Source organism: Carettochelys insculpta, chromosome 22 (assembly GCF_033958435.1).
Source record: "Carettochelys insculpta isolate YL-2023 chromosome 22, ASM3395843v1, whole genome shotgun sequence".
Lineage (NCBI taxonomy): Eukaryota > Metazoa > Chordata > Testudines > Carettochelyidae > Carettochelys > Carettochelys insculpta.
Window position 1 is genome coordinate 9,374,905 of NC_134158.1, and position 27,627 is coordinate 9,402,531.

At 57.2% G+C, this 27,627-nt stretch overlaps 2 protein-coding genes and 1 pseudogene across 11 annotated transcripts; 1 reads left to right on the forward strand and 2 right to left on the reverse strand.

Moving 5' to 3' along the window:
* Positions 1–26,047, reverse strand: part of LOC142024924 (uncharacterized) — a 65,146-nt pseudogene extending 39,099 nt beyond the window's left edge.
* Positions 1,001–14,321, forward strand: LOC142024912 (uncharacterized). The gene is made up of 2 exons (XM_075017254.1): positions 1,001–3,454; positions 13,962–14,321. The coding sequence occupies exon 1, from the start codon at positions 1,148–1,150 to the stop codon at positions 2,186–2,188; it is 1,041 nt and encodes a 346-aa protein (XP_074873355.1). The 5' UTR covers positions 1,001–1,147; the 3' UTR covers positions 2,189–3,454; positions 13,962–14,321.
* On the reverse strand, positions 3,717–26,064 carry MGAT1 (alpha-1,3-mannosyl-glycoprotein 2-beta-N-acetylglucosaminyltransferase). Of its 10 annotated transcripts, XM_075017195.1 has the most exons (3): positions 13,834–13,864; positions 11,251–11,387; positions 3,717–9,989 (listed from the first exon to the last, which is right to left on the reverse strand). In XM_075017195.1, the coding sequence occupies exon 3, from the start codon at positions 9,929–9,931 to the stop codon at positions 8,570–8,572; it is 1,362 nt and encodes a 453-aa protein (XP_074873296.1). In that variant the 5' UTR covers positions 9,932–9,989; positions 11,251–11,387; positions 13,834–13,864; the 3' UTR covers positions 3,717–8,569. The 10 variants fall into 10 exon arrangements, 9 of the variants coding, with proteins under 9 accessions (XP_074873296.1, XP_074873291.1, XP_074873299.1 ...); XM_075017190.1 differs by lacking the exons at positions 11,251–11,387; positions 13,834–13,864 and adding an exon at positions 25,928–26,064; XM_075017198.1 differs by lacking the exons at positions 11,251–11,387; positions 13,834–13,864 and adding an exon at positions 25,760–25,778.
* Positions 26,065–27,627: the final 1,563 nt, after the last annotated feature.

Here is a 27,627-nt window from a genome sequence, read left to right on the forward strand (position 1 = left end):
GCCACAGTCGCTAGGAGGATTTAAAAGTCTCTGGCTATGTCTCCACTGTGGGGTTTTGTCAACCCGCAGAGCATCCAGATTCCCAAGGTGTTCTGTGGACAGAAAATCGGCAGAACGCTGGACTTCTGTCAAGTATCAGAGAGGTAACTGTGTTAGTCTGTGTCTTCAAGAACAAGAAGTCCTGTGGCACCTTATAGACTAACAGATATTTTGGAGCATCAGCTTTCGTGGGCAAAACCCGCTTCATCAGATGAAGGGCGTCCCGGCCTCTTGGGGATTAGCAGCTGCGGGGTCTGTGATGTACCAGCTCAGTTTCTTCTCAGGGTCCTCCCTGGTCAGGGGAATAGGCTCCATGCACACAGGCCTCGGTGCGCACTGGAAAAAATTATGCCGCACGTGGCCGGAAAAAATCCATGCACGTGTGGAAAAGATTAGAGGTAATTAGCTGAAACCCCGCCAGTGCATGGCTCTGAGGCACACTGAGCCCCACTTCGAGGCATGCCAGTGTGCCACGGCACACCAGTTGTAGAGAAGGGGAGAACAGAGCAAGGAGAGCCCATTTAACATAACAACTTCTTTGGAGGAGGGCTACAGAGTTAACAAACTCAGCGAGAGTTTTACCAGTCCTCAAGGTCTCTGTTGCAGCTGGTGTCTCATCGCAGTCAAACCTGTCGTCTTTCGGGCCCAGCACGGCAATGAACACACTTTGCCTTAACAGTGTATAAATGTGAATACACAGACATAAAAACAGTCACAGTTTTCAGCCTTTTTAACGAGACAAATGAGCCTGAGACCCAGCAGCTTACCCCTGTGCTAGATCACGGAGCAGCAGGCCGAGTGGCCACTTCAGAGAAGGAAAAATTGTAGAGGGATTAATAAATTTTTCCTTTCTCGGTTTTCTCAACAGTTCTGTTGCGTTTCCCACACCTGGCTGGACTCTCTGTCTCGCTTTGTTCCGACTGGTGAAGATACAACGAGGGAGATCGAGGAGGAGAACCTTCTGCAGCAAAGTTCTGACCCACGAGATCCTCCTGGGACTTTATCAGGAAGGTCCGAAGAGAGTTTTTCCCAGAGTGCCGAGCAGGGAAAAGTCTGGGGGAATCCGCCCGAGTCAGAGAGGCCGCCGGGAAAGCACAAAGGGAAAGAAATGGGCAAAGACGTGAATTGCAAGAGAAGATGCCGTATTCCCGAGGAAACCGCGGCCCGAGAGAAAATCCAGGCGGAAGAGAGAAAATACACATGCACAGAATGCTGGAAAAGTTTCAGCCGGAGCTCAAACCTCATTGCCCATCAGCGAATCCACACAGGGGAGAGGCCCTTCAAATGTACCGAGTGCGGGAAAAGCTTCATTCAGCGGGTGAACCTCATTTCTCACCAGCGAATTCACACAGGCGAGAGACCCTACCAATGTCCCCAGTGTAGGAGAAGCTTCAGTAAGCGGTCGCACCTGAACACGCACATGATAATCCACACGGGGGAGAGACCCTTTAAATGCACGGAGTGCGGGAAAAGTTTCGGGCAGCGCTCCCAGCTGAACACGCACAAAATCACCCACGCCGGAGACCCTTCTGCTATCACTCACGCCGGACAGAAACACTATACGTGCTTGGACTGCGGGGAGAACTTGAAGTGGAGCTCAGAGCTTGCGACCCATCAGAAACTCCATACGGGAGAGATCCCCTATAAATGCTTCGACTGCGGAAAGAGTTTCGTGCGGAGTTCCACCCTGATCTTACACCAGCGAATTCACACGCGGGAGACGCCCTACCAGTGCCCCAGCTGCGGGGAACGGTTCCGATGGAGCACGCAGCTGGTCAAACATCAGATGCTCCATACGGGAGACAGACCCTATAAATGCCCCGACTGCGGGAAAAGCTACAGCGACAGCTCATCCCTCATTTCCCACCAGCGCACCCACACGGGAGAGAAGCCCTATACCTGCGCGGCCTGCGGGAAAAGCTTCAATCAGAACTCCACCCTCAACAGACACAAACGGCTCCACACGGGAGAGAAACCCTACAAATGTCCTGAGTGCGGGAAGAGTTTCAGCCAGCGCTCCAACCTCAGCGTGCACCAGCGACTCCACACGGGAGAAAAGCCGTACAAATGCCCCGTCTGCGGGAAGAGTTTCAACCGGCGATCCAACCTGAACGTGCACAGGAAACTCCACCCAGGAGAGAAACCTTGAGCGTGGGAGATGCCTCAGTGGGTGCACTCTGATTTCAGCACATCTGTTTGGGGATGAGCCCTCTTAAACATTTGCAGAGTGCTTCAAGCACTGGGGATGATCTTGTCAGCGCTACGCAGCTTTGGCTAGGAGAATTCAAGACAAAGGAGGGAGAAGGAGGATTGTACTGGGTGGATCCCAGCTTGACACGGTCCTGGCTGGATGACTTAGATGGGGTTGATCCTGCTTGGAGCAGGGGCTGGAGTAGATGACCTCCTGAGGTCCTGTCCAGCCCTGGGATTCTATGACGGCTTCTAGTTTCTGTGCTGACCAATCTGTTCTCTGCTGCGTCCCTGTCGCCTCCTAACACTTCTGTTCTCCCTGCTGGATGAGAGTCACGTCTGGCTGTGGGGGGCAGGGCCTGGGGACCCCCACACTCCAGAAAACACATAAAGGGCCAGTGAAGCGAGGGGCAAGCTGACTGGACACAACATCATGAGAGCCGCCCACTCCCTCTGCAGCCCATCCCATCCCATCCCAGCACTGCTACGGTTCAGTCGGTGCAGGCCACAGATTCTACGGACACCGGTGCAGTGGGCAAAACTCCCCTGTCCCAGAGACCGGCTTGTTTATAACCATCTTGCGGCCCACTGAGACGAAGGAGGGCGTCTAGGTTGCCCGTCGCTGGTCTCGAGTGAAAACCACCCATGTACTTTGACCCATGTGTGGACGAGACACGAGCATGGGCCGTTACAAAGCACAAACCTTGGCCATGGAAAAGACCAAGTGGAGTTAACACAAACACCTTGTTAACACAGGGTCTGGCAGCGCGAGAAAGAGGACAAAGCCACCAGACTTCCGGACCAGACCAGAAACAACCCTCTGGTTGGAGGTGTGAAGATCTCATAGTGGGTTTGGCTCGCCCTGTACCCTCCCTCTCCTGCCCCCGGTGTGGTGCCAGTACAAACACAGCTGAAGCACCCTGAAAATCCCCTACCCCAGCCAGCTCCCTTCCCCATCCTGCAAGGGATGAGACATTCAGTGGTGGCCCAGCCTATGAGCTGAGCACCCACAGCCTGTGTGGTTATGGGTGGTGCACACCGACAGGTCCCTTGGTGCACATAACAACCTGTATTCCACCCTCGGATGGAAAAGCATTAGAGGGAACGCTGCTGGTTGGTGACTTTCCCTGTCGCCTCCCAGATCATTCCCCAACCAGGTGGGGGCCCTGCAGAGTGATGCTTTAAATCGTGTGAAGACAATAAGCAGCCCGTGGGCCAAATCCAGGTACTTCTGAATGGCTTGTGAAAGCGTTTTATTCACTTATCATTGTGATTTGCCAGCGGCAGATTACCCCACAGGCTAATAGGGCCTGGGCCCAGGGTTCCTGGAAAATAATGCCCCCCCCACCCCAGCACGGTTCTGTGGGTGAAGGATTCTTCCCACCCTGGGGCTGCAGAGGGGAGAAGAAAACAAAAGGGGGTGGGGCTATGGGAAAAGGGGGGGGGCTGAGTGGGCTGTGGGTGGGGCCACAGGGAAAAGGGGTGGAGTCTGGAAAAATCTCTTGCCCAACCCAGGGCCTGCCTCACTCCCACCCGGGGCTCTGCCCAGGGCTCCGAGGTGGTTCAGCCAGTTTCTCATGGCCTGGTCCCTCTGTCCTCCAGAGTCCTCCTAGATCCTGCTCCCTGGCCAGGCTAGAAGCCACAGCTGGGACTGCCCCCCTGCACCCCGCTAATGCACTATGGGAGGTCTGAGACTCTCCAGCTGCCTGGGACAGTGGGTCCCAGGGGGAGGGCAGGGAAACAGGCCAGGGGCTAACCTCGGGCAGGCCAGGCCCCTGCCAGGGCAGGCGGGGAAGGAATGGGGCGGGCAGCCTAGCCCCCCTGAAGGGGGGTGCTGGGTGTCACCTTCTGCCCATGTTTCAAACTGAGGGTGGGAACAGCAGGGCCAATCGAAGCCAAAAGGGGTGGTGAGTTCCTACAACGACCACAAGGTGGCAGCAGAATGCAAGAACCAGGAAGTGGGAGGCCCCCTATGGGCTTTCCCGGGTGACTGTCCAACTAACAAAAACTAATAATCAAGCGATTAAAAAAAAAAAAAAAAAAAGTTATTTCCAAGAATTGGCACTTCCCTCGCCCGCTGACCCAATACTAGAATCCAGGCACAGCCACTCCATGGTTTGGAGCACGTGGCTGGTCGTTGGCTGAAGAACGCCGCCCAGGAGGTAGGCCCACCGCATTCCGTCTCCAGCTTCCGCTGAGCGTAACGTACCACCGGGTCAAGGTTTGGGTGTGCCAGGCAAGCGGGAGTGCAGCGGTGGGCCCAGCTCGTCCGGCTGAAGAGACGTTCTTGAGCAACCAGGCAAACTCTCAAAGGCAGCGTAGCTTCAACGGCCGACTCAAAAACGCACACGCAGTAGCTGCAGGTTGACCCGGTTTCGTCTGGCACCCTTGGGACCTGACTGGGGCTGGACGAACAAATGTGCTGGACCACAGGAGGTCGATAGCGTCTAGCAGCATTACGAACATGTCCGCCGCTTACTAGGCTCTGCGAAGCCACAGAGGGTGAAATCACAGCTACCGAACAGCACAGAGCGCTGAGAGCCAGGACTGTGGCTGGAAACGCAGTCCATGTCAGGAAACCGCCATGCCCATGAGACGTGGCCGGCCGGCGATCCCAGATCGTGCCGGCTTACAGCCGTGGCTGGCCAAGAGCATTCCAGATTAGAGAGGCTTCACCTGGAGTGGGGAAGCTGGTGCCTATGTTGCAATCCAGCCGGTGAAAGCGGATGTGGCATATGAATGGTTGGCATGTAAATAGCTCATGTGCCCGAAAGGGGAGAGTAAATGCTCTCAGCTTGTCTGCTGCCCTACGGCTTGGGCAGCTCCTCCCCTGGGGTGTTGTGGGTGTGGGGAACCTACATGCCAAGGGGTGACTGGAGGTCTGCACTCGTGAAAAGGTTGGGCGGGGGGGCCCGCTGCCCGACTCAGTGAAAGAGAGGCAAGAAAACAAGTTGCAAAACTTTATCAAATGCCAAAAGAACTTGAACGAGGGTCTGTGTTCGAGGGGGCCCCCCCCCACTTTGAGCCAAAGGGCTCCCCTGGCACTGACGCTGATTGGCTCTGGAGCAGACCGAGGAATTCAGTGGTCTTTGCCTCTTCCCCCGTGTAAACAAAAAACGCCTGTTATGACTCATCGCAGCCGTTGGAGAACGTGGTTTGCAGCAAATGATTTAGACACGAACAGGCTCTGGCTTTGAGGTAGCACGTTTCCTTCCAAGCGGTTGTGTAGTTACCCTCGCAGCGTGTTTGTGAGCTAGGAGAGGTCTTATGAGATTGTTAGGACTCCTGGGTCCTACGCCCAGCTCTGGGAAGGAGTATGGTCTAGTGGTTAGAGCATGGGAGGGCTGGGAGTCCAGACTCCGGCGTTCTATGCCCAGCTCTGGGGGAGTGGTTAGAGCAGGGCAGGGCCTGGCAGTCTGGACTTCTGGGTTCTGGCCCCTGTCAGGAGTGGAGGGTGCTGTAAGTAGCTGTGAATCAGGCCTGCTGGCTATTTCCCTTCCTTTTATTTGGCCACTTCAGTTTTGGAAACCTTGAGATGTTCCCATGACCAACCCCATAGTGCCAAGGAGCCACCAGTCCTGTGGGGACAAGTTTCAAGACCTCTCTCTGAGGCTCCCTAACTTCCTGATGTTTGCACTTAAACAGCACGAGGCTAATGGCTCTTCCACCCACGGCTGCAGGTTTGAAGGCAATCAAACGTACGGACCCCAGGCTCTGAAGCCAAGGGGGCTGGAGATGAGGATGATCAGGAATTGCCAGTGGAAGGACAGGCGTGTGCTGGGGACCCGGCCGGTCCTGAGGAGAGTTGCTTCGGACGTTCATAGAATGATAGAATCCTAGGGCTCGAAGGGACCTCAGGAGGTCGAGTCCGGCCCCCTGCCTAAAGCAGGACCAACCCTAACCAGGGCCAAGCCAATTCCACCCTCGCAGGAATCAGAGAGGCAGCGAACCAAAAAGATCTGGTTTTTCTTTTATTCTGGAAAATAGTTTCTGCACCTTAAAGTTTTCTCTTGCAGAAGGACATTTGGACATAAAAACAGCATCTCCCTCCCCCCACCCCCAAGCTCTTCCACTGGGCAATGGCTTTAACACCGGTCCAGGCATATGGTTCCCTCTCTTGCCACCCCCTTCGCTGGGAAGAGAGGACCGTCACCGATTAATCCCAGGTCCCACGACAGAGGGAGCAACTGCTGGGGAAAGGAAACAGGTTTGAACCAACTTCGTTGAACGAAGGGTTGGGTTTCCAACCCAACTCTCCCCTGCAAGGTCCAGGGTGGAAGGGTGCAGCTGGCTTCCCAAACTCCCTCGGCATGCAGGGCTGGGGGGAGGGAACGAGCATCTCAGGCAGGCAAGAGTGACCCCTCTTGCAAACCCTTCACCGCAACCTCTCTCCCCCACGCATCTGCCAAGCTGGGAAGGGAAGACGCCGACGCCTTCCCCTGCTGGAGCAGAGAGGGCTGGCAAGGAGACCTCCATGGGGCACAGGGGAGTCTTCCTTTCACTGGGTCATCTTCCTTGCTTTGAAGTCAGAGTCGGAGCTACACGCATTGAGGGCAGCACCACCCAGAGCCAACTGAACTGAGTTAGACTTGCTCCTGGTTCCCGCCAAGAACGGCAGGGATGGGACCCCACCTACTCTGACACTAGAGTAGACACTCCTAGAGAGTCCTCCTTCAGACAGATTTCTCCCATCCTGGCCCAAGAAGGGCAGGGACATGGAGACGCTGACACCCCCCTACTCTGAGGACGCCCCCGTGCTCTGGCTAGAGTTTACGGGAGCTGGTGATTTGGGGACAAGACCTTCTCAGACCTCCACGCGTTCCTGGAATGACGCCTCCTCTTTGGCTGTTGCCCTGGGAGCTCCTCTCTGCTGGACGTCCCCAACGGCGGCTGGAGGGCGGGGAAATTTCTGCACCTGCTCATCCCTTGCCACCCTCGCCTTAGGGCACCCAGCAATTTCAAGGGTGATTACAACGATGGGGCGGTTTGGTCTCCCTCCTCCCTACAGCTCACCTCTTGGGTGGGGCTGGGGGAACATATAAGGGGCTTTAAAACAAAAATGAAATCCACCGAAATAATGCATTGGGAAGTTACCCTTTGGTGTGGTCTACGATTTGGCCAAATGAGGTCTGAACCGTAACGCCCCCCTCCCCAAACTGGCTCTTGGATAGCTCAGCAGCACCTATGTGAGAGGAGATAGGATCTAACCCCATTGATAAGGCAGTACTCGTTGTCAGGAAGCCTCGCCAGCCCTGGCGTTCCTCTGGGGTGACATCTCACGCCTGGCCCAGCGCTGCAGCGACGGGCTTCATGCCCTCGGCGGCAGAGGAACCAGCCACCATTGGGTGACTGAGCCAACTTTGAACCAAACTTCAACCAGGGGAAGGATGGAGGCTCCTGCTGAAGATTAAGGCAGAGCTCTGGTCTCTCCCGCCCTTGCCAGGGAGAGAGACAAGCCAGGCTGCAGAGGCCAGGCTCCATCACGTGCTGGCTCCGCACACACCGTCAAAGAGCAGCGATAAAGGATAAAGGGCAGGGACCTGGAGGCAGAGGAACATTGGCTGGGGGTGGGAGAAAACACTGCGAGCTAAAGAGATGCAAAAATGACTCCTCACTCGCAACCCGGCTGCCCAGAACCAGGGCCGTCTGGAGGAGATCAGAGGGCAAAAAGGGTCTGAGGCTCCAGCCATGCTAAAGATGGACCGAGGGAGACACCTAAGAGATCATCACGGACGTAGAGTTCCTGCCCCCATGTAAGTCCCTTATGGCTGATGATGGACCCTGGAGGACAATCCAGGGCATCCCACCACCTCCAAACGCACCCTCCCGGCTATGGCTGCTGGCGACCCCCAACTAAGGATGGCAAGGTGGGACTTGCCAAACGTCATAAAGCAGATCCTGGGACTCCTTCCCAGGGAGCTCAGAGTCTGGGAACGTAGCCGCTGGTGGGACAGTTTGGTTCAGGGTTGGCTCCGACCCCACCCACCCGCCATGGAGAAACCACCGGGGACAGGGTAAAGGGAAGATCACGATGTCAGGCAGCGGGTAGGCACTGGTGGGGGAGATGGATAGGGCAGCGGGAAAAGACTCAGCATACCCCATCCCAATGCCCCACCCTCCATCAGAGCATCAGAACAGTCCCACCCCTTGCCCCAGTATTAAACAAACACACACGCACACGCGCACACGCCCTGCCCCACCCCTCCCCGGAATGCACTCGAGAAACAAAAAATACAAGGTCGGAGCCCTCCCTGCCCGGCCCGCCTCACACATCCCACCCGCACCGTGATCTCGGTAGGTCCGCCATGCTCAGAAGGTCAAAGTCCAGAGAGAGACGGCGCTAACTCCAGCTGGGGTCGTAGCCCGTCCAGTCCGAAGGGGGCGCCAGGTAAACCCGGCGGCCGCGGTAGAGGAAACTGACGATGCCGTGGTACCCGGCGCGGGGCACCCCCGACTTGAGATCATCCATCACGCCCAAGGCCTTGGCGAAGGCCTTGAAGGAGTCACGGCTGGTGTACTGCACGCGGACGGTGCCCAGCTCCCGGTGCTGGTTGCCCTGCAGCTCCTCCACCCGCAGCTGGGGGGCGCTGTAGACGGCGGACAGGAACGAGCGCTCGTACTCCTCCTTCTTGAGGTAGGAGAGGTCCATCTGGGTGAAAGGCACGAAGCGGTCGTTGAGCTTGATGAACTTCAGATACTGGTCGAAGAACTGCCCATGGCTGACCCCCTTGCGGCCGAAGGTCATGGTGCGGGACACCTCGGGCCGGATGCAGGAGCGGCCCCGCCGCTGCTCCGGCTGCCTCATCCAGTCGTCCCAGAAAGCCCTGGGCCACTTGGGCTCCAGCTCGTCCCACAGCTCCGACAGCAGCAGCCAGCCCAGGCCGGGGAAGAAGTCCGTGCGGTAGAGCAGCTCCGGCCGGTTGGCCTCCACCATCTGCTCCTTGCCGTTGTCGTTCCAGGCCGAGACACACCAGAGGCTGGAGTCGGCCAGCAGGAGCGGGAAGGCCGCTTGGAAATACTCGAAAAAGTCAGGAGCCACTTCCAGGTCGTCCTCTACCACGATGGCGGCCTGATACTGGAAGGTGCGGAAAACCTGGCTGAGGGCCCAGCGATAGTGCCGGGCGATCTTGTAATAGCCCTGGAACTTGCGGTGGTCCGGGGGCACCGGGATGTCGCTCAGATCCGGCTGCTGGATGTGCATCACGGCCTCGCCGTAGGAGGCGATGACCCGGGCCGTCTCCTTGTGCCCGCAGTCCTGGCTGACGATGATGGGGAAGCGCTCCCGGGACGGCCGGTAGAGCAGCAGCTTGTCCAGGCACCGGCGCACGGTGCTGCGGTCGCAGGCGATCACCACCACGGGCAGGACCGCGTTTGGGGAGGCCTGGAGCCGGTGTGGGACGGCCTCCGTGGCGGGCAAAGCCCCAGGGTTAGAGGCGGCGGCGGCAGCGGCGGCCGGGGGGAGCCGCTGCCCCGCCTCCGCCTTCCTCCTCCAGAGGGCGCTGTAGCGGTGGATCTGCCGCAGCAGGTCCTTCTGGTGCTCCAGCTCCAGCTCGGCGTCCTGGGCCAGCCGGATGACCTCCTCGGTCAAGCGGCTGTGGTCGTCGACGGCCGGGGGCCGGCTCCACAGGAAGAGGAGGAGCAGGGCGTTCCAGCCCACAAACAGCGCCACGCCCCAGAGAACCAGGCTGCTCTTCTTCAGCATCCTTCACGGGCAGAGGCCTCCCTGGCGAGCCCTCGGGCGTCACTCCGCAGCCATGGACCTGCGGGACAAAGCGGGGGGACGGGGAGTCAGTGGCGTACGAGCGAATACTGGCAACGGGTCACGACCGCCTGCTGAGCAAGCCCCGCCCGGGGCCCAGGGATGGGCTGCTCCCTCCAGACCGTCCCCTAGGCCTCCGGCCCAGGAAGGGGCTATACCGGCCCCTCCAGCTTCTTCCCTAGTGAGACGGATGAGCTCCAGCCAGGAGCTGGGGGGCGGGGAGAGGCTGCAGCTGGGACCACTGCGCACTGAACCCGGGGTGCGGGGGGTGTCCAGACAGGCCCACTGAGCAAGGAACTAGGGGTGGGGCTCTGGCAAGGCCCACTGCACAAGAGCCAGGGGGAGCGACTGGGGGGAGGGCTCACTCTGGCCAGACCCACTGCGGAGCAAGCTGGGGGGGCCTCCAGCCAGACCCACTGCACAGCAAGCCGGGGGCGGGGGGGGACCTCCAGCCAGGCCCACTGCACAGCGAGCCGGGGGCGGGGGGGACCTCCAGCCAGGCCCACTGCACAGCGAGCTGGGGGCGGGGGGGACCTCCAGCCAGGCCCACTGCACAGTGAGCCGGGGGCAGGGACCTCCAGCCAGACCCACTGCACAGCGAGCTGGGGGCGGGGGGGGACCTCCAGCCAGGCCCACTGCACAGCGAGCTGGGGGCGGGGGGGAGGGACCTCCAGCCAGACCCACTGCACAGTGAGCTGGGGGCGGGGGGGGCAGGACCTCCAGCCAGGCCCACTGAGCAGCGAGCCAGAGGGACAGCCCTCAGGCCGGTCCCATCCACTACAACCTATTCTCTGGGGCTCCCTCCATTCCTGGTTTTTCAAGTCCCTGGCAAAGGAGGCCTCAGTCCACTGCGTCTCCCCACTGGGACGCTCTTGACTCTGATTCGCCCTCCCATCACCCCATCCTCCCCAGTGATACCCCAAGGCCCTTCTCTCCCCTGCCTACGCTTCAGCTCAGCAATGGGCAACTTCAACCAGGGAGCAGGCCCCACGAGTGGCCCTCCTTCCCCGCAGCAGCCGCGAGCTTGTCGCGACCAAGCCGGTCTCCCGGGACAGAGCAATTTCGCTAACCACACCCGTGCGCCTCGATTTCGTGGGGGCGCGCCGGTAGCATGCGGCTCCTGCCCTGTGTAATCAGCACATCCCTCGCCTCCCCTGGCTTCGGGGGGGTGGCGCTTCCGTAACACCAAGAGGGAAAAAGACTCTGCGGGTGGGGACCGGCAGAATCCGGCCACCCTGCGTGTGGGCAACAAAATGTCTTACACGTAGAACGCTGATTGACTGCAGGTTGCACGCCCCTGCAATTATCTGCAGGAGTCCTGCTTGGTAGCCAGTAGCTAAGCCAGGAGTCTGCAGCCTGCCGCTCTTGGAGGAGTTCTTTGGGGCTCTCAGCCCTATAACTGCAAAGTGAAAAAACCCCTCCTGATGATTTTCGATCAACGGTGAACATCTACAACCCCCCCAATGAACAACTGAGATCTAAATCGCCAATGATACGGGATCTCGAAACTCTGGGTAACTCCCCCAGCCTCCTCCAGAGACAGAAGATTCGGCAGCCAAAGCCAGGACGGCAGCAGCAGAACGGCACACGGAAAGCGCAAGGAAATAGGAGACGTAAGGACAGTTTGATCTCTTTAATTAAGGACCCTCTCATATTCGTGTGCAGTGCGGCTCTTGAATGAGTGAGTTTTTTTGGCTCTTCTTGCTGGTTTGGTTGCTGACCCCGAGCTAGGCTGACTCACCGTCAGCTCGGCTGTCTGGAGATGCAGAGGCTAACGCCCCTCCCTGCATACCCCCGACTCCAGGAACTGGCTGTCTTACAGTGTAGGGATAGGGGGTCCTTAGCCGAGCAGCAGAAACATGCCCCATCAGTGGAACAGGGGAGGCCCATGGAGGGGAGGAGCTGGGAACCCCTGGAGGGAGAAGAGATGTGGATATCCTCTCTCATCCACCTCTCCCCCATGGCTGGCTGGGAACTGCTCAGGCAGGTACTAACCTCAGCTTGGACCCCGTTGGTCCCACCGGTGTTAGCCGTGCGCGGCACCGTTCTAAGCCCCTAATCCCACCCTTGTTTAGTGGCTGCATCAGGAGCTTTATTAATCCCCCCGGCCCTATATTTAACACGACAGGCGCATGTGTAATCATGGACAGGGCTCAGCTGTGTTCACACACCACCAAGCTGGGGCAAAGCAAATTGGGGAGGGTGTCAGAGGGTGACCTTAAGGCCCTTGAGCCCCTCTCTGGACCCCCTGCTCCAGGGCTGTTCTGGCAGCATGTGGCTGCAACAAAACTCTTCGAGGATGCAGCCACCTCTGGGGTGGGGCATGGCAGGTACCAGCTGTGCACCAGTCACCCAGCACTGAAATGCAGCCACCTCTGGAGCAGGGCAGCGGGGTAACAATCTCAGAGCAACACTGCATGGGGGTGACTCCTCCGGCACTGACATGCAGCCACCTCTGGGGCGGGGCACAGCCCTCCTTTAACAGCTGCCCAGCAACAGTTTGGGATGGGACGTGAAGGAGACCCCACCCCAGCTCTGGAACCCCCACCTGTGCCACACCCCCTGCTTCCACCCTCCCTGCTCCTCTCCTCAACCAGCCTGGCCGGGGATGACCTGGGGCACAGTGCGGCAGGTGGCAGCAGCCGGGGGTCACCTCACCTTGGTCCCCCACCCCTCCCGCGCTCACCACAGGGTGTGAGTGGCAGCTTGCTCCGCTCTGCCACAGCCTCCCGGCCCGCTGAGCCCCACTCCTCCGTGACCTCCCCTGCCAGCCCCCCACGGAGAAGGGGGCTCAGTGGGCTGGCGGACAGAGCAGTGGGGAGCCCCAGAGAGCATGAAGACGGGGGCCAGTAGCATGACGAGCAAACTGGGGAACGTCCCAGGGTGTCATCTGTGACCGCACCCCCGTCCAATGCCTCTCCACCCCATCTCAGCCCCTTCTTTGCCCGGACAGAGGAGGAAAGGACCCTCTAGTGCCAGGGCGAGGTTATGGTGGGCAGCTCAGAGGGTCCCCCGTGATCAGGCTTCAGAGGAATGCACCAGAGCAGCTCCCCCACTCCAGCCGCACAGCGCTCCCTTCTGGGCAGGCCGTGTTACGCAAGGCTGGTCCCAGGTCCTATCACCCCGCCCCTGGTTCATTGCTTTGCGGGGCTGGGGTTGTTTGTACAGGAGCTAAAAAGTCTCACGGAGAATTTGGCACCCGGCAAGAGGAGCTCAGCAGAATGGGCTGTGGCTTGGGGACCAGAGCTGGGGGGAAGGAGAGCTGTGCCTGGTGCGTACAGAGCCTGGCTCACTCCAGCTGCTGTTTCACAACCTGAAGAGGCAGCCAGGGCCCCTTGGCCCTGCTGGGCTTAGAATTTTAACTCTCTCTCTGGTCACGGGAGACATCCCGTTGGCCACCCACCACAGATAGGGAACGAAGGGAGAGGCAAAGGGAGTTCCGAATACAGGAGACCCCCCCGACTTCCACAATTTCTACTTACTCGCATTTCTTGCAATGACGTGCAATGCCTCTCTGCTGGTAGGAGCTGGGAAGCTGACCAGCGCTGCCCTGCCTGGCTCTCAGCTGCCTGCCATTCCCAGGAGCCAGGAAACTGACCCCTGCAACAGTGCTGATCAGTTTCCCGGCTCCTGCAAGCTGAGGGGGGCCAGAAGCCAGGCTGCCATCTGGTTCCCCACTCGCCACCACTCCCAAGAGGCAGGAAACTGACCAGCACTGCTGCACCTGGCTCTGGGCTCCCCCCTGCTCATGGGAGTGGGGAGCCAGGCACGGCCAGAACCAGGGGACCTGAAGGCGGCAGGGCCCCTCCCACACCCAGTCCCGACTTACATGAAATTTGACTTACACGTGGTCATCCAGGAAAGCAACCGACGCATAAGTCAGGGGTCTACTGTAGTTCACTGCAGCCACTCAGCAGCAGATCCTTTGCCTGGTAGGTCTGATTGCGTCTGTTTCTTGTGACCCCTCCCACAGTTCGCCGGGATCCAGCCCAGCTAGTTTCAAAACATGGATCAGGAGGTGAGCGCTTAAGGACTCTGGCCAAACCAGTCTGTCTGAACACAGGACCGAGGCAAGAGGTGGCAGAGACGGCAAGTGGGCAGGCCCGGCTGTTTCTTTGTCAACTTTCCTGGCCCCAAAGTGGGGCTCCAGCCCCCTCGGTGAAGAGCCCTGCCAGCCACCTTGAGGTGTGTCAAATCATCTGCCCACTGAAATGCGGCGGCCTCTGGGGAGGAACGTGGCTACGGCATGACACCGGTCCCTAGCCGAGGACAGGAAGGGAATGGAGAACAACTGCAAGCGGGGCAGAGTTTCGCAATCCCAAATTTCCCTCCCCCGGCTGGGATTTGGCCAAGCCTCGGGGATCTCCTGAGGTCCCAGCCAGCCCTAGGAGTCGATAATCTGGGCCCTAACGCTAGGGGAAATGCCTCAGGAGACACATGACCACCTCAGCCCATCAGAATGTCCGTTCTAAGCCTCAGCAGAAGTCAGGGCGTTTGGGTGGAGCTGCCCCTCTGGTCTTCCTGTGGCTTCTCTCACTTCCCCTCCCGACGCCTCCACATCCCACTCCAGATGACACATCTGGGAGTCCCCCAGCCTAGGGAGACTCCTGCTCCATCCCACATGCCTTAGCATGCTCTGCACATAATCCCAAAAACGCCCCCCCCCACCCCGTACCACTTTCCTGCCTCTCCCCCTTCTGGGACCTGGCCCCCGCCCGCGATATCATATCCTCTCCAGCAGGCACTCAAAGGGTTAAGGGGGCAATGCATCCTCAAGGGCTGATTGTCAAGGCTGGTCGCTTAGAGGCCTGATGGGAAGCGAAATTAAAGCCACGTTGATTAACTGGCCCTGGGTCAAAAATAACACGCTCCCCCTCTGCCGTTTATGCAAAACCACTGCAGAGCCAGGAAAGGGAACGGCGGCTTAGGCAAACCAGAGCCAAGGTTGCAAGGGCAGGGCTTTCCTATGAGCCCTCTGCAGCAGGGTCTCCGACTCCCCTGGCTGTCCAGACCCCTCTGCGGCCTCTTGTCTTCCACGCAAGCTGGTTGCTCTTTGAGGCGGGGGCTGCCCTTGTGCTCTGACTGTAAAGAACCCGGGCGCACGCCCAGGGCTCTTAGATGGGCCGACCCAAGTGCATAACCGGGGTATCGTGGTAGGGCACGGAGGTGCTAACAGTGAGGGGACCCCCCCCGCCACTCGCGCTAGGAGCTGTACATACAGAGTGAGACAGTCCTTTTTTGGGCAGGGAACTCTCCCCTCCTCTTACAAATGGGGAAACTGAGGCACACTGACTTGCCAACGGTCAGAGAGAGAGCTGGGAACAAACCCCAGATCTCCTGAGCCTCCAGCTGGTTTGTGGCCAATTCCTGGGCCAATTCTGGGGTTGTCCGTCTCTTCTCCAAAAAACAAGGAGTCCTGGGGCAGCTTAAGACTAACAGATTTATTTGGGCTTAAACTGGGGTGCGCAAAACCCCACCGCCACCAGGTGCTGACAAAGCTCACGACAGCGGATGGCTCAATAAATCTGTTCGCCTTTACGGTTCCACGAGGATCCTCGTTTTTCAAGATACCGACAAACCTGGCTGCCCCTCCGAGACTTGCCTCTCCTCAGCAGCGTTACCCTTTCGTGGATGGTGCCCATACACCTCAAAGCCTCCAGGTCCACAAAGCTGAAACCTCCCAGGCCGTACTAGGCCAGGCTACCAAGACAGGGCAGCCCCCACACCTCTGGGGGGTAAGTGCCAAGATTCTGCCTCTAACTAGCTTAAAGCAGCAAGTGAGGTGGTGTCTGAAACTAGGCTGGAAACCAGCCCCACCCGGAAAGTAAATCAGAAACCCACTAAGCTGACGGAAAAGCAACTCCAGACTTCAGGGGTTTTGCACCAGCGCCGGGGTTGCTTCCCTGCAAGTGGTCGCGTTAATGCAGCTGGCCTGGAACCCCGAGGAGAACCTCTCCCCGTCCTTGGACGGCAGGGTCCATTCTGGTCAGCTCGGCGGATGGCCAGCATAACACGAATCTCACCCAGGGACTGATGCTCCTTGGGCTCTGCCCGGCTTTAGCTTCCTCAGCCGCTTGCTACAGAAGAGGCACACGCCACGCAGCAGCCACAGACCCAGAGCATCAGAACAGCCACAGGGGGTGAGATCAAAGATCCTGTCTGCCGACAGCTGCCAAGGCCGGGTGCACCAGAGGGGGTGAACAGAATAGGGAATCATTCAGTGATCTGTCCCGTCACCTCTTCCCAGCTTCTGGCAGGCTGGGGACACCCTCCCTGCCCGTCCTGGTTAACAGCCATTGACGGACCGAGGCTCCATGAAATGAATCTATCATGGGCAGTGCAGACAGAGCCATGCTGCAGCCGTGGGACTCAGCACAACTAATATCAGGGGCCTCCTATCAGAGTCAGGAGTGCTGTTTGAAAGGCACTTCATCCTGCCACAGCTCAACACAAAGTCACGTCTCAACCATGTTGTCACCGGGGCCTCCACATCCAGCTGCTTCTCCCAGCCTGCCTGGGAGGTTTTCCAGGTTCTCCTCACTCAGTCAAACCCTCCTGGGATGGAACAGAAGCACCGGCCACGACAGGAAGGAAAACGAACACACGAAATATTCTCAATCCCGGGAAAGCATACAGAAGATATAATTCTGTGCTCTGCCTTCCAGCTTGTCCATTTGGATTAGAAACCCCTCTGGGCAGGGCCTGTTTCTTGCTGTGTGTCTGTGCAGCACCCGGCACAACGGGGCCCTGATCTCAGCTGGGGCAGGGCCTGTTTCTTGCTGTGTGTCTGTGCAGCACCCGGCACAACGGGGCCCTGATCTCAGCTGGGGCAGGGACCGTCTCTTGCTGTGTGTCTGTGCAGCGCCCGGCCCGATGGGGCCCCGATTTCAGGTGAGGCAGGGACTGTCTGTCCCTGTGTGTCTGTGCAGTGCCTGCGGGGACCCTAATCTCAGCTCCGGCACTAGTTAATTGTAATACATTTAATTAACAACACCCCGGAGACACAATCACACAGAAGCAGATGCTCTCACATTACACCTCACAGCTTACACAAGGGCACCAGCTCTTCAGAAACCTCTCTTTGTTCCCCTTCCCTGGAAAGGAGAGAAGTTTTAGCCATAAAAAGTTCCCCTCCTACCATTAGCTTGCCAAGTGCGGGGTGGGGTGGGGTGGGCGCTTCCTCACATACCCGTCTCTCCGGGTAACAAGCCAGGCAGATGTCTGGGCTCCAGATGCGTCAGTTTCACATTCGCCCGCCCTGGGTTCTCAGCTGAATGTCAGTGGTGGCTTGCAGACTTCAGCTCAGGGGACCGTCTCCCCTCTGTTCGGGCGTGTGTCCTGACAGCCGCCTGGGACCTGCTTTGGCTGTGTACCCTCTGTAGCCAGCCCCCACCTCTTGCCTCGCTCTGTGCCAGTCACCCTTCAACAAGGCAAGTGACCCACGTCCAGCCTTACCAGCTCACCCCTGTCTTTCTCTCTGTGCTGGGGGTGGGGTGGAGAAGCCACAGAGATCAGGACCACTCTGTGCTGGGGAGAGGAGTTAACACCACCCGGAACGGCAGCAGCCTGTCCTGATGAAGTTTTAAGCACAGCAGTCTGGGCAGGGTCCTCTGCCAGTTTCACTTAGTCAGTTTCACTCCAATCAGCAGCACCAGGAAACTGTGGCTCTCCCAGGCAGGGGAGGAAGGAAGACAGGGTCAGAGGTTGCTATGGGGCGGCCCTCTACCAGGAAATCAGGGGCCCCCCAAGTCTGAAAGGGAGGGAAAGTTTAACCCTCGCACACCTGGGCGAGACAACGGCTGACAGGATCTTTGCCAAGAGGGAACAGGAAGAGAAAGATGAAGTGGCTGGACTCTGATTTCCATTAGCTCTGGGGAAGGAGGCAGACCAGGACCTGATCTCACTTACCCCTGCCTGATTGAGAGCCAGTAGGGGCCGCCTTTTACAAAAGCCGAATCTGGCCCACAGAGGAGCCGGACTGTGGGTTCCAAGCCGAGGATCACACTTTGCTGACGAAGCTTTGGGGCCAGCCTTTTCCTGGAGCTGATTAGCGGGAAACCGGACAGCCCTAATCTCTAATGCCACGTTTGCTTAGAGAGGGGAGTTAACCATTCACAGCTCCCCTGGCAGCCACTCCCCTTGAACACGGAGCTAGCAGGGGAGGCAGAGGTAAACAGGGCCTTTCACCGGTCGAGGCTGAGCCCAGGTTGGGGAGCAGAGAGAAAACAGGGGCACCAGCTCTGATTCAGCCCCAGGGTGGAGGAGACCTTCCCCTTCTTGGGGTTGGCTTGGAGGATGAATGTCTAGCTCGGGGCAAGGGGAGAGTCAGGAAACTGGTCTTACCAGCAGTGTCTCCTGTAAGGTGAGTGCTTGGGCAGCCGCCCAGGAGAAATTGGGGTGCTGCGCAGCTGATTAACAGAGCACCCACGGCCGGCAGCCTGTGTTTCTACTGGTGGTGCACATCCAACATGCACTGGTGCATACAACAAAATTTACTCCACCCATGGCTGGAAAAAAAAGTTAGAGGGAACCCTGCTTACAAGTACTGAAACGTACTATCTTCGTCCACCCAGCCCCAGCCTTTGAAAGCAGCCAGAATATCCAGTCATGCTGTGTCCTCTCCTCACCTCACCCTCCCACCAGGAGGCTGGAGGAATGACCACGGCGTTCAAACACCAGCCAGGGATCTGGGCAAACGCACGTGCTTCGGCCACAACCCTGGGGTCTTCCCAGGCCGAGCCGGCTCTGCAGCGCCGGAGGAAAAGCCCGGGCGAGGCGGTTACAGTCCCAAAGAGGGCACACGACCTGAAAATGACAGGTGCCGCTCCCCCATTTAGTAACAGGCAAGGGCTTGGTACAGCTGTGCCACCTCGGAGCCGAGACTGGCAGCAAACAGGGGGCAGACCTCCAGGGAAACCTATGGACTCCAGAGCGGTAGGGGCAAGGGTCTCTGTGGGAGCCCCCCTCCTTTCTTGGGAGCCTCTGACCCACTCAGATGCAGCAGGAGGGCTCTTTCTTTCACCCAAGGTGGTACGAGCAGGCCCCGCTCCTTGCGAGTAGATAAGCCACCAGCACACCAATCAAGCTGCTCCCTCCCTCCTGTCCAGCTGTTCCATAGGGGAGCTGGCTGGTGGTCTGGGTGGGACTGGGGGTGTGTGCGCGTGGCAGCAGGCTGGAGGTGGGCAGGGTGCAGGAGCAGGGTGAGCATGCTGTGTCTGGGGGGACGGGGGTGGGGGAGTGGGACACACCCCACTTGCAGCTCCCCTGCCACTCTCAAGCACCGCCCCCTACTTCCCTGTTTGGCTGAAATTCTGTCCAATCAGAATGGCAGGAGAACCAGCTGGGGAGGGGGCACCCAGAGCCACTTCCTGCCCCCCCCCCCCCGTCCCCAAGTCTGGGGGGAGGGAGCTGGATGGAACCCAGGAGTCCTGGCTCCCAACCTCCCGCCCTGCTAACCACTAGACAGAACCTGGGACTCCGGGCTCCTAGCCCCCTCCCAGGGCTGGAACAGAAGCCAAGAGTGCTGGCTCCCAACTCCCTGCGCTAACCACTAGGTTAACTCCCACCCGTCTCCCTGGGGCAGGTGATAGAACCCAGGAGTGCTGGCTCCCAGGCCCCTAACCACTAGACTAGACTTCCCCCAATGGGCTAGAACCCAGGTGTCCTGGCTCCCAGCCTCCCTCCCCTCTAACCAGGAGACCCCACTCCCCTCCTGGTGCTGGGATAGACATCCACCTGCTCCCAGGATGGGGGACTGTAACCCAGGAGTCCTGGCTCCCAGCCTCCCTCCGCTCTAACCAATAGACTCCCAGCACCTCAAGCCAGGGATAGGATCAGGGACTCCTGACCCTCAGCTGCCTGCTCTAACCACTAGGCTAGACAGGCAAACAGCAGGCTGCTTCCGAAACAGCTCTTCCAATGCCCCACAACCCCGATCTGCAGCCTCCTGCTGCCCCATCCCTTGGCTAACCCCAGGCTCTGTCAGCCCCTTCCATGCTGACCCCCCAGCCATCCCAGCCTAATCATGCCCCCCAGCCCCCGCCACACCACAAAACCCTTTGCCACTAGAACCACCCATAGAACCAGGAACTGCCCACACATCGACCCCGGCTCTGGCTTCCCATTCAAGATCTAATTCAGATGCATGGCACTGGAGAGGGGAGCCCGGAGCTGGTGGGGGGACCCAAGAGTCAGGACTGAGGGGGGCCCCAGTACAGCAGCGGGTAAAGGGAGGCCAGAGCTAGAACAGAGGGAGCAGGAGGGAGACACAGAGCAGCTGACCTAGTCCCTGTCCTCCCTTCCGATAGCCTCCATCTCTTCCCTGCCTTTTCCCACGGTTCTCCCACTCTGTCTACAAGGTCCCTCTGCAGTTCCCACCCTCTGGCAGAGCCTCCCCTAACTCTCTCCATCTCGCTGACTCCACTGATTACCCCCCCTCAGCTGAGAGCCTCTCCCTCTTAAATAACATATGGAGACACACTAACTCCCTCCAAAGCTAATTGTCCTTGCTGCCTGATAACGCTAAGTGTGTTTAGCATCTAACTGACAACACGATTGGAGAGGACCTGAAACATTCCAGCCCAGAGAAACAGAGTCCATTAGGCCAAACAATCACATGGCCCTTTTTACGATAAGGCTGTGGGCTGGGACACACATTACTGACTCTGAGCCCAAAACACGTTCCACCCCGAGCGGAAATGCAGCCACCTCTAGGGCGTGGCACGGCTGCTCACGGCTCAGCACAACACAAAATACAATCGCTAGCCACAGTAGTTTCTATTTCTGGAGTACCTAGCAGCCTCAGGCCCGGATCAAGGCTCCGTCGTGCTAGGGCAGGGATCGGCAATCAAAACAGGAAGAGCAGCCATTTTTTTCCAAGTTTGCTGACTTCAAGAGCCGCAATGCACGTGAATAGGAGACTGTCCTTCGTAACTTTTTGTGACCTCTATTTCAGGAGCAGAGCCCACGCACTGATTTCTAATATGATACGTGTTTACTGCAGGATGTTCACAAACCGTTTACATAGTCCATTTCCTCACACTTTGCATGTGTGTTTGTACCACTCTCCTCCTGACTTTCACCCCCAAACTCACTTTAATTACACCTGTTTTTTTACTTCACACTTCATTTCCATTTTCTCTCTTAAAATGCACGTTGCCCTTCCCAGCAGGAGAGACACAGGCTCCCTTTTCCTTTGCAAAATCACAACTTCATGAGCAACACAATCAAACCGCAGATCCAGTTTCATATCCCACAATGCACTGCACACATTAAAGTGGGGGACGGTATCCAAGAGCGCCTATGAGCTGCTCGTTGTTGAGCTTTTAGACGTTCACCGTTTAATCAAGGAGCCACAAAGAAGTCCTTAAAAGTCGCATGCGGTTCCGGAGCTGCAGGTTGCAGACCCCTATGCTAGGGGCTGTATAAATACAGAACAAAAACATAGGGAAATGAATCCAGGGGCAGACTGGGTTTTTAGGGAGCAATGAAGAAATCGCTGACATAAGCCAGGTCTGCAAGAGACCTTAAAGTCAACTGTAGCTATGCAATTTCAGCTGGAATCAACTTATCTGCGATCAACTTACCTGGCCATCCTCACCGAGAAACTCTCCTGTCTACCTCCCTTAGTCTTCCCGAGACTGAGGAATATAGTAGCCGACTGTCCATCCCTGATGGCTTGGCTTTTGATTGTTCCCCACTAGACCTGCAAAATTTTACCCCAAAAAATTAACCCTGACTGGGTCTACCTTCCAGGTGCTGAAGACATATCCTTACAAACAGTCTAGGCCTGTCACTTCTTTACAGTGAAATTCACCCAACTTGTTCTTCCACCGCATTTTAGCTTTATGCGGTCTGACACGGCCACTGCGTTCTGATCTGCCCACCTCCTTTTACAAGGCACCTGAGCACGTCTACACTGCCATGATGGGATGCGACTGCAGCTCCCGTGGATGTGTCTGGCTTTAGCTCACGCAGGGCACCAGAGAGGTACAAGCCAGGCTGGAATCCTGGGTAGTTACTTGTGGGGTTAGCTCATGCTGCTGCAACAATACCACTCTGGGAGCTGAGCTAGTTAGATACAGGCTCGCTGAAGTCTGTCTGCTCCACCCCTGATGACCACAGGTTCACCCTCTCTAATCCGGCGCACTCTCATCTGGCAAACTCCGTAATCCAGCATGATTGGAGTTAGCCTGATGACCACTTCTCATGGGTGTGGGCAAGTTTCCCACGGCCCCATCAAGTTTGTTTCCAGCCACTAGTCCTGGCTTTCAGTGTTCTGTGCTGTTACTGAGCTGAAATTTACCCCAAAACATCTTCTAAGAGCCCAGTAAGCCATGCAAGCGTTGGTAATAGGCTATAGACAATATTGACCTCCTGCGGTCCAGCAAACACTCTCCCAGCACCTGTCAGGTCCCGAGGGTGCTGGATGAGAGAGGTTCGGCCTATACTTTGATCCAGACTCACTGAAGTTTGCTCCGCCCCCTACGACCCTTACCAATTTGCTTAGGACAAAGATACGAGCAGTAGTGTCAACACTGAAGAAACATATCGTCACAAAGGAAAACAGGCCCCCTGTTCCAAACCACCCCAAGACGGGAGACAGTGACTTCCTTTGCAGATGCAAAGAGCACCTTCAGCACCTGTCAGATCGCAGGGCTCTGGAGCCAGTAGAGGCGAGGAGGAGGGGCAGAGTCGAACGGGAGAGCAAAGGCCATATTGAATTAGCACCGTAAAGAGAAATGCTGTCGCTGTCTCACGGAAGATGGGCTGGGTTCAGCGTTCCCGCTAGTTTCTTCTGCCCATGGATGGAATAAAGTTTGTTCCGTGCACCAAATCATGTAGGCCACCAATAGAAACACACGCCGACAGCTAATCAGCCGGGCAGCCCCTGAATCTCTTCTGAGCGGCCGCTCCAGCACTCAGCTTACGAGGAATGCTGGTTGCCTTCAAATGTGGAGTCCAGAACAAACAAAACTCTGCTGGGTTTTTTTCTGATACTTGGAAGAGATAGGACACTGGGGTATACACACATTCTTAATGACTGCAAATGCCTATCAACTCCAGGCCTTCCTACCAGTGATCGTCGTCTCAGAATCAGGAAAGCAAGACTGGTAGCAGAGCTCCAGAGCCTGCAGCCGCTGCTCCTCCCAAAGTCTCCAGTGTGCCTCAGTTTCCCCAATTGTAAATCAGGGACTAATGATGCAGCCCTCCTTAATAAAGCAGTGGGATCGCCTGATGACAATGGCTAAAATAAACGCCGTTTCCCTTCTCCCCACAGAAGTTGGGCCAATAAAAATTATAACCTCAACTTTGCCTCTCATACAGGTCACGTATCCTTATCCTGAGGTGGTAGGAGTTTGGGGAACAGGATGTAGGGATCTTGTCCTCTAGGAAGAGCTGGTTCCAACCACACCACAGCTCAGGAGCCCCAGGTGGTGCAGAGGGGACAAGGGGTCAGCTATTGGGCTTTTCCCTTGTGGGGCATCATTCCTACTGAAAATCATTCTCAGCCGACCTGCAGCGGCCTGTGCGTAGAACAGGGACTGGCTGAAACTCTGAAATCCTGGATCCTCTCATCTGGCAGGATCATGGATCTTCCAGCACCAAAGAGTCCCTGGACTGGGAGGGAGAGGGAGCAGCTACACGAGCCACCAGAGCCCATGGTAGGGCAACCACAGTGGGCTGGCAGCAAAGTATCCAGGCTGTGAGCTTGCCTTGCCTTGAAGCAGTGGCCAGGGCTGAGAAACCAGCAGCCCAGGCCAGAAAGTGACAGCTCCTGGCTGGGGCCAGGCAAGAAGGTGAGACCCAGAGAAGCCACAGCTGGCGGGGCCCGGGAAACGGCTCAGCCACAGCTGGGGAGCCTGCAGGGGTTAGGCAACAGGTAGAAGGGAAGCCCTGGAGCTGGGGCTGGAGCGTCAGCAGAAGGGTACTGACCTCCCTTTGTCCGGGACAGCTGAGGTCCCGAGGGTGCCAAACCAGCGTGGCTCAGCCTGTGTGTAGGTTAGCAGCGGAGTACCAAGCAGGCCTTCGAATGTCAGAGGAGAGCCATTCTCAGTGCAAAAAGGAGGCTAAGAACTGAAAGCGCCACATGTAACTCCCCTTTGAGCACTAGAGACCAGCCAGGGAGAAGGTGGGAGTGGGAGGGGCTCTGCTAGCCGCAGCCCCACCCCCTCAGGAGAACAGGTGCCCCTCAGTCCTGCACAAAATACACCTGACCTAGTGAGTCTTCCATCCTGCAGTCGCACAGCTGCTGGATTCTCTGGGGATGTGCTGCTGCAAGGCACCCAGTTACACACGAAGCCTATGAAGTACAGGCGGGAGCCGGCGGCCACTGTTAGAAGACAAGGAACCGGAACCAGGGCTCCATGAGGGGACAGCCAGGTGGCAGGTTCATCAGCGATCAAGCACATAGCAATTGGATGCCCCCGCTGGGTTCACTCAGGCTCTGCTCGCCTCCTCTTCTCCACTCCATCCTACCCCACCAGAGCGAGCCCTTGGACCCATCTCACTCAACACTCCCACACCAGTTCAGACCCCAGGGCTTGTGTACTCCAGCAATTCACCAACTCCCATCCCAGTTTTGCAACTGGCCACCAGAGTTCAAATAATTTCACCACTCTGTGCCTCAGTCTCCCCATCAGGAAAATGGGCACAGCGACCCAGCTGTCCTTTGTAAAGTGTTTTGAGCTCTACGGATGAAATCTGCTAGGTAAGAGGTGCATGTTACTGTATTTTCTTATCCACGATCTCCACCCCACCCACCAAAAGCTTATCCAGCATCCCAGGCCCCTTCTGTAGCAGCTCGATGGAACTATCTTTAAGCAAACAGAAGCACTCTTCCACTGACAACAACCAACCAACACAAGATGATCCAAAGGCATCAAATATACACACATCTCTGATCACACGGTGGGCATGGAAACTTGTAGCTAACCCCAGGTATTGCTCATGGAATCACAGAACACTAGGGCTGGAAGGGACCTCGAGAGGCCATCGAGTCCAGCCCCCTGCCCTCATGGCAGGACCAAGTACTGTCTAAAGCATCCCTGATAGACATCCATCTAACCTGGTCTTAAATATCTCCAGCGATGGAGATTCCACAACCTCCCTTGCCAAGTTATTCCACTGTTTGACCACCCTGACAGGAACTTTTTCCTAATGTCCAACCTAAACCTCCCTTGCTGCAGTTTAAGCCCATTGCTTCTTGTTCTATCCTCAGAGGCCAAGAAGAACAAGTTTTCTCCCTCCTCCTTATGACAACCTTTTAGATACTTGAAAACCACTATCATGTCTCCCCTCAATCTCCTCTTTTCTAAACTAAGCAAGCCCAATTCTTTCAGCCTTTCTTCGTAGGTCACATTCTCTAGAACTTTAATCATTCTTGTTGCTCTTTTCTGGACCCTCTCTAATTTCTCCACATCCTTCCTGAACTGCCGTGCCCAGAACTGGACACAATACTCCAGCTGAAGCCTAACCAGCGCAGAGTAGAGCGGGAGAATGACTTCTCATGTCTTGTTCACAACACACCTGTTAACGCATCTCAGAATCATGTTCTGTTTTTTTGCAACAGCACCACACTGTTGACTCATATTTAGCTTGTGGTCCACTATAACCCTGAGATCCCACTGACACCCCAACCCCCTGCAAGAACCATCACTGTTGTAGCTGTATCCCAGGGACGCGCCCTCATTTCCAAGCTGGCGGCCTCATCCCGAACTCTCTCAAAATCCTGCTCCAGTAAGTTCCACTGATTAACCACAGTTTCCTTACCCTTCGTCATGCATTCGCTTTCTCCCGCCACTCCCTCTGCAGGATGGAAGCAAGGCGGAAGGAAACTGTCCTCCAGTGGCCAAGAGGAACAAGAGGACAATGGGAAGAGTGGCAGAAAAGCTTAGCTTCTCTCCCAGTTTTGAGAGGCGCATCATTAACAAGTCTCACCTGATCCGTGCTGGCTCAGTGTTGCTGGTGGACACCAGGCTGCTGGTCCTCTCCTGGGGGAGGGGAGGGCCTCCAGGCTCCCCCCTCCCCCTTCCAGGAGCCCACTCAAGGACTCAGTGCGGAAGGAGAGCAGGAGAGGGCCTCTCTGTCTCCTGCATGGCTCACACAGCTCCCCGCTATCCCAGTTCAGAGCCACTAACAATGACCCACGCTGACAGGAGCGGGCAAGTTCGGTACTGGTCTCCCCCAGTCTTGAGATAATTCCCTCTCTCTCTTCAAGTGTCCTTCAAGATTCCCAGGGGAAACCAACCATTACAGCCCCTCAGCTCCCCGGGTAGGAGAGCAGTAGCATACACAAGAGTCTGGCTTTCACTCCTCCCGCTCAACGCTGCTGTAGGTCACATCACCTTGTTGCTGTTATCAGCTGGCTGCTCATCCCAGGGCACCTGCGTCTCCTGGTGAGCCCTCACTCTCCAGATTCGAGCCGGCGTGCCATCAGTTTCCGGAGCAAGCCAAAGTCCTGGCAGCCCATTCTTAAACTCTTGCTGGATCCCAGCCAGCTGGTCACATCTCCAGGAGGTAGCTACTGAGGGCCATCCTCATCTCCTCTCAATCCCTCCTTGGGTCTGTGTAACAGAAACCAAACTGTATTAGACACCAGCTTCCACCCCTGACGCTACTCTTGAGCATTCGTCCCCATGCTCTGTTGCTACAGACGGATGTTACCTCTCTTGCAGCGGAGCCACCCAATAAATCATCTCCCCCCTTAACATCTTCACCTCCTTTTGTGCGAGGCTTGCCCAATTTTTCCCTCACCCCCACACCGCTCCCATGGTACATTCTCTTCCCCTACCCCCAGTCCTACATCTGACCAATGTCCCACCTCCTACCCCACCACGTATGTACTCAGGAAGCCCCTTCCCCTCTTCACCTGTGGGATTTCCATGGGGTCTCAACTCCTGTCACCTCAACGGTACCTTCACCCAAGAGTTTCCTCATCACTCTGGCCCTGCGCGGCTCCCTCACTTTGCTCCCATAGGACTTTCATTCCAACAGCCCTACCAGTGCCATGGGACATCTGCCCTAACACAAAGCTCTGACCCAAGGGTGGCAGGGAGAGAGGGAAGGAGCTGCACCCGCCCCCCATCACCCTATAGGGAACCTCTCTCTTCCTTCCACAAAGGAGATATTTATCTATTCTTGAGTTCCCCAGTTCATCCACCCCTCCTCTGTCTGGGTGGACTGGCACAGCCACCCCCCTTCCACTCATGGGAGTGTCCTCAGATCACCTGCCACGGCTGTTCCTATCCACCTGTCCATCTGCGCCCTCTGCTCAGAAATGGGGAGGCGCAGCTCCTCCCCCAGCTGGAGATATAGGGAGCAACTCTTCTCCCCCTTCCCCCTATCTGGAGACATGGGGCACAGCTCCTCTTGCCTGACCTGGTGATATGGAGGCTCAGCTCCCCTCCAGCTGGAGACATAAGGGGCAATTCCTTCCCCCTCCCCCCACCTGGAGACATAGGGGGCAATTCCTGCCCCCCCCCCACCTGGAGATACAGGGGGCAATTCCTTCCCCCTCCCCCCACCTGGAGACATAGGGGGCAATTCCTGCCCCCTCCCCCCCACCTGGAGATACAGGGGGCACCTTTTCTCCCCTCCCCCCCACCTGGATATGGGGCACAGCTCCTCTCCCCTCACCA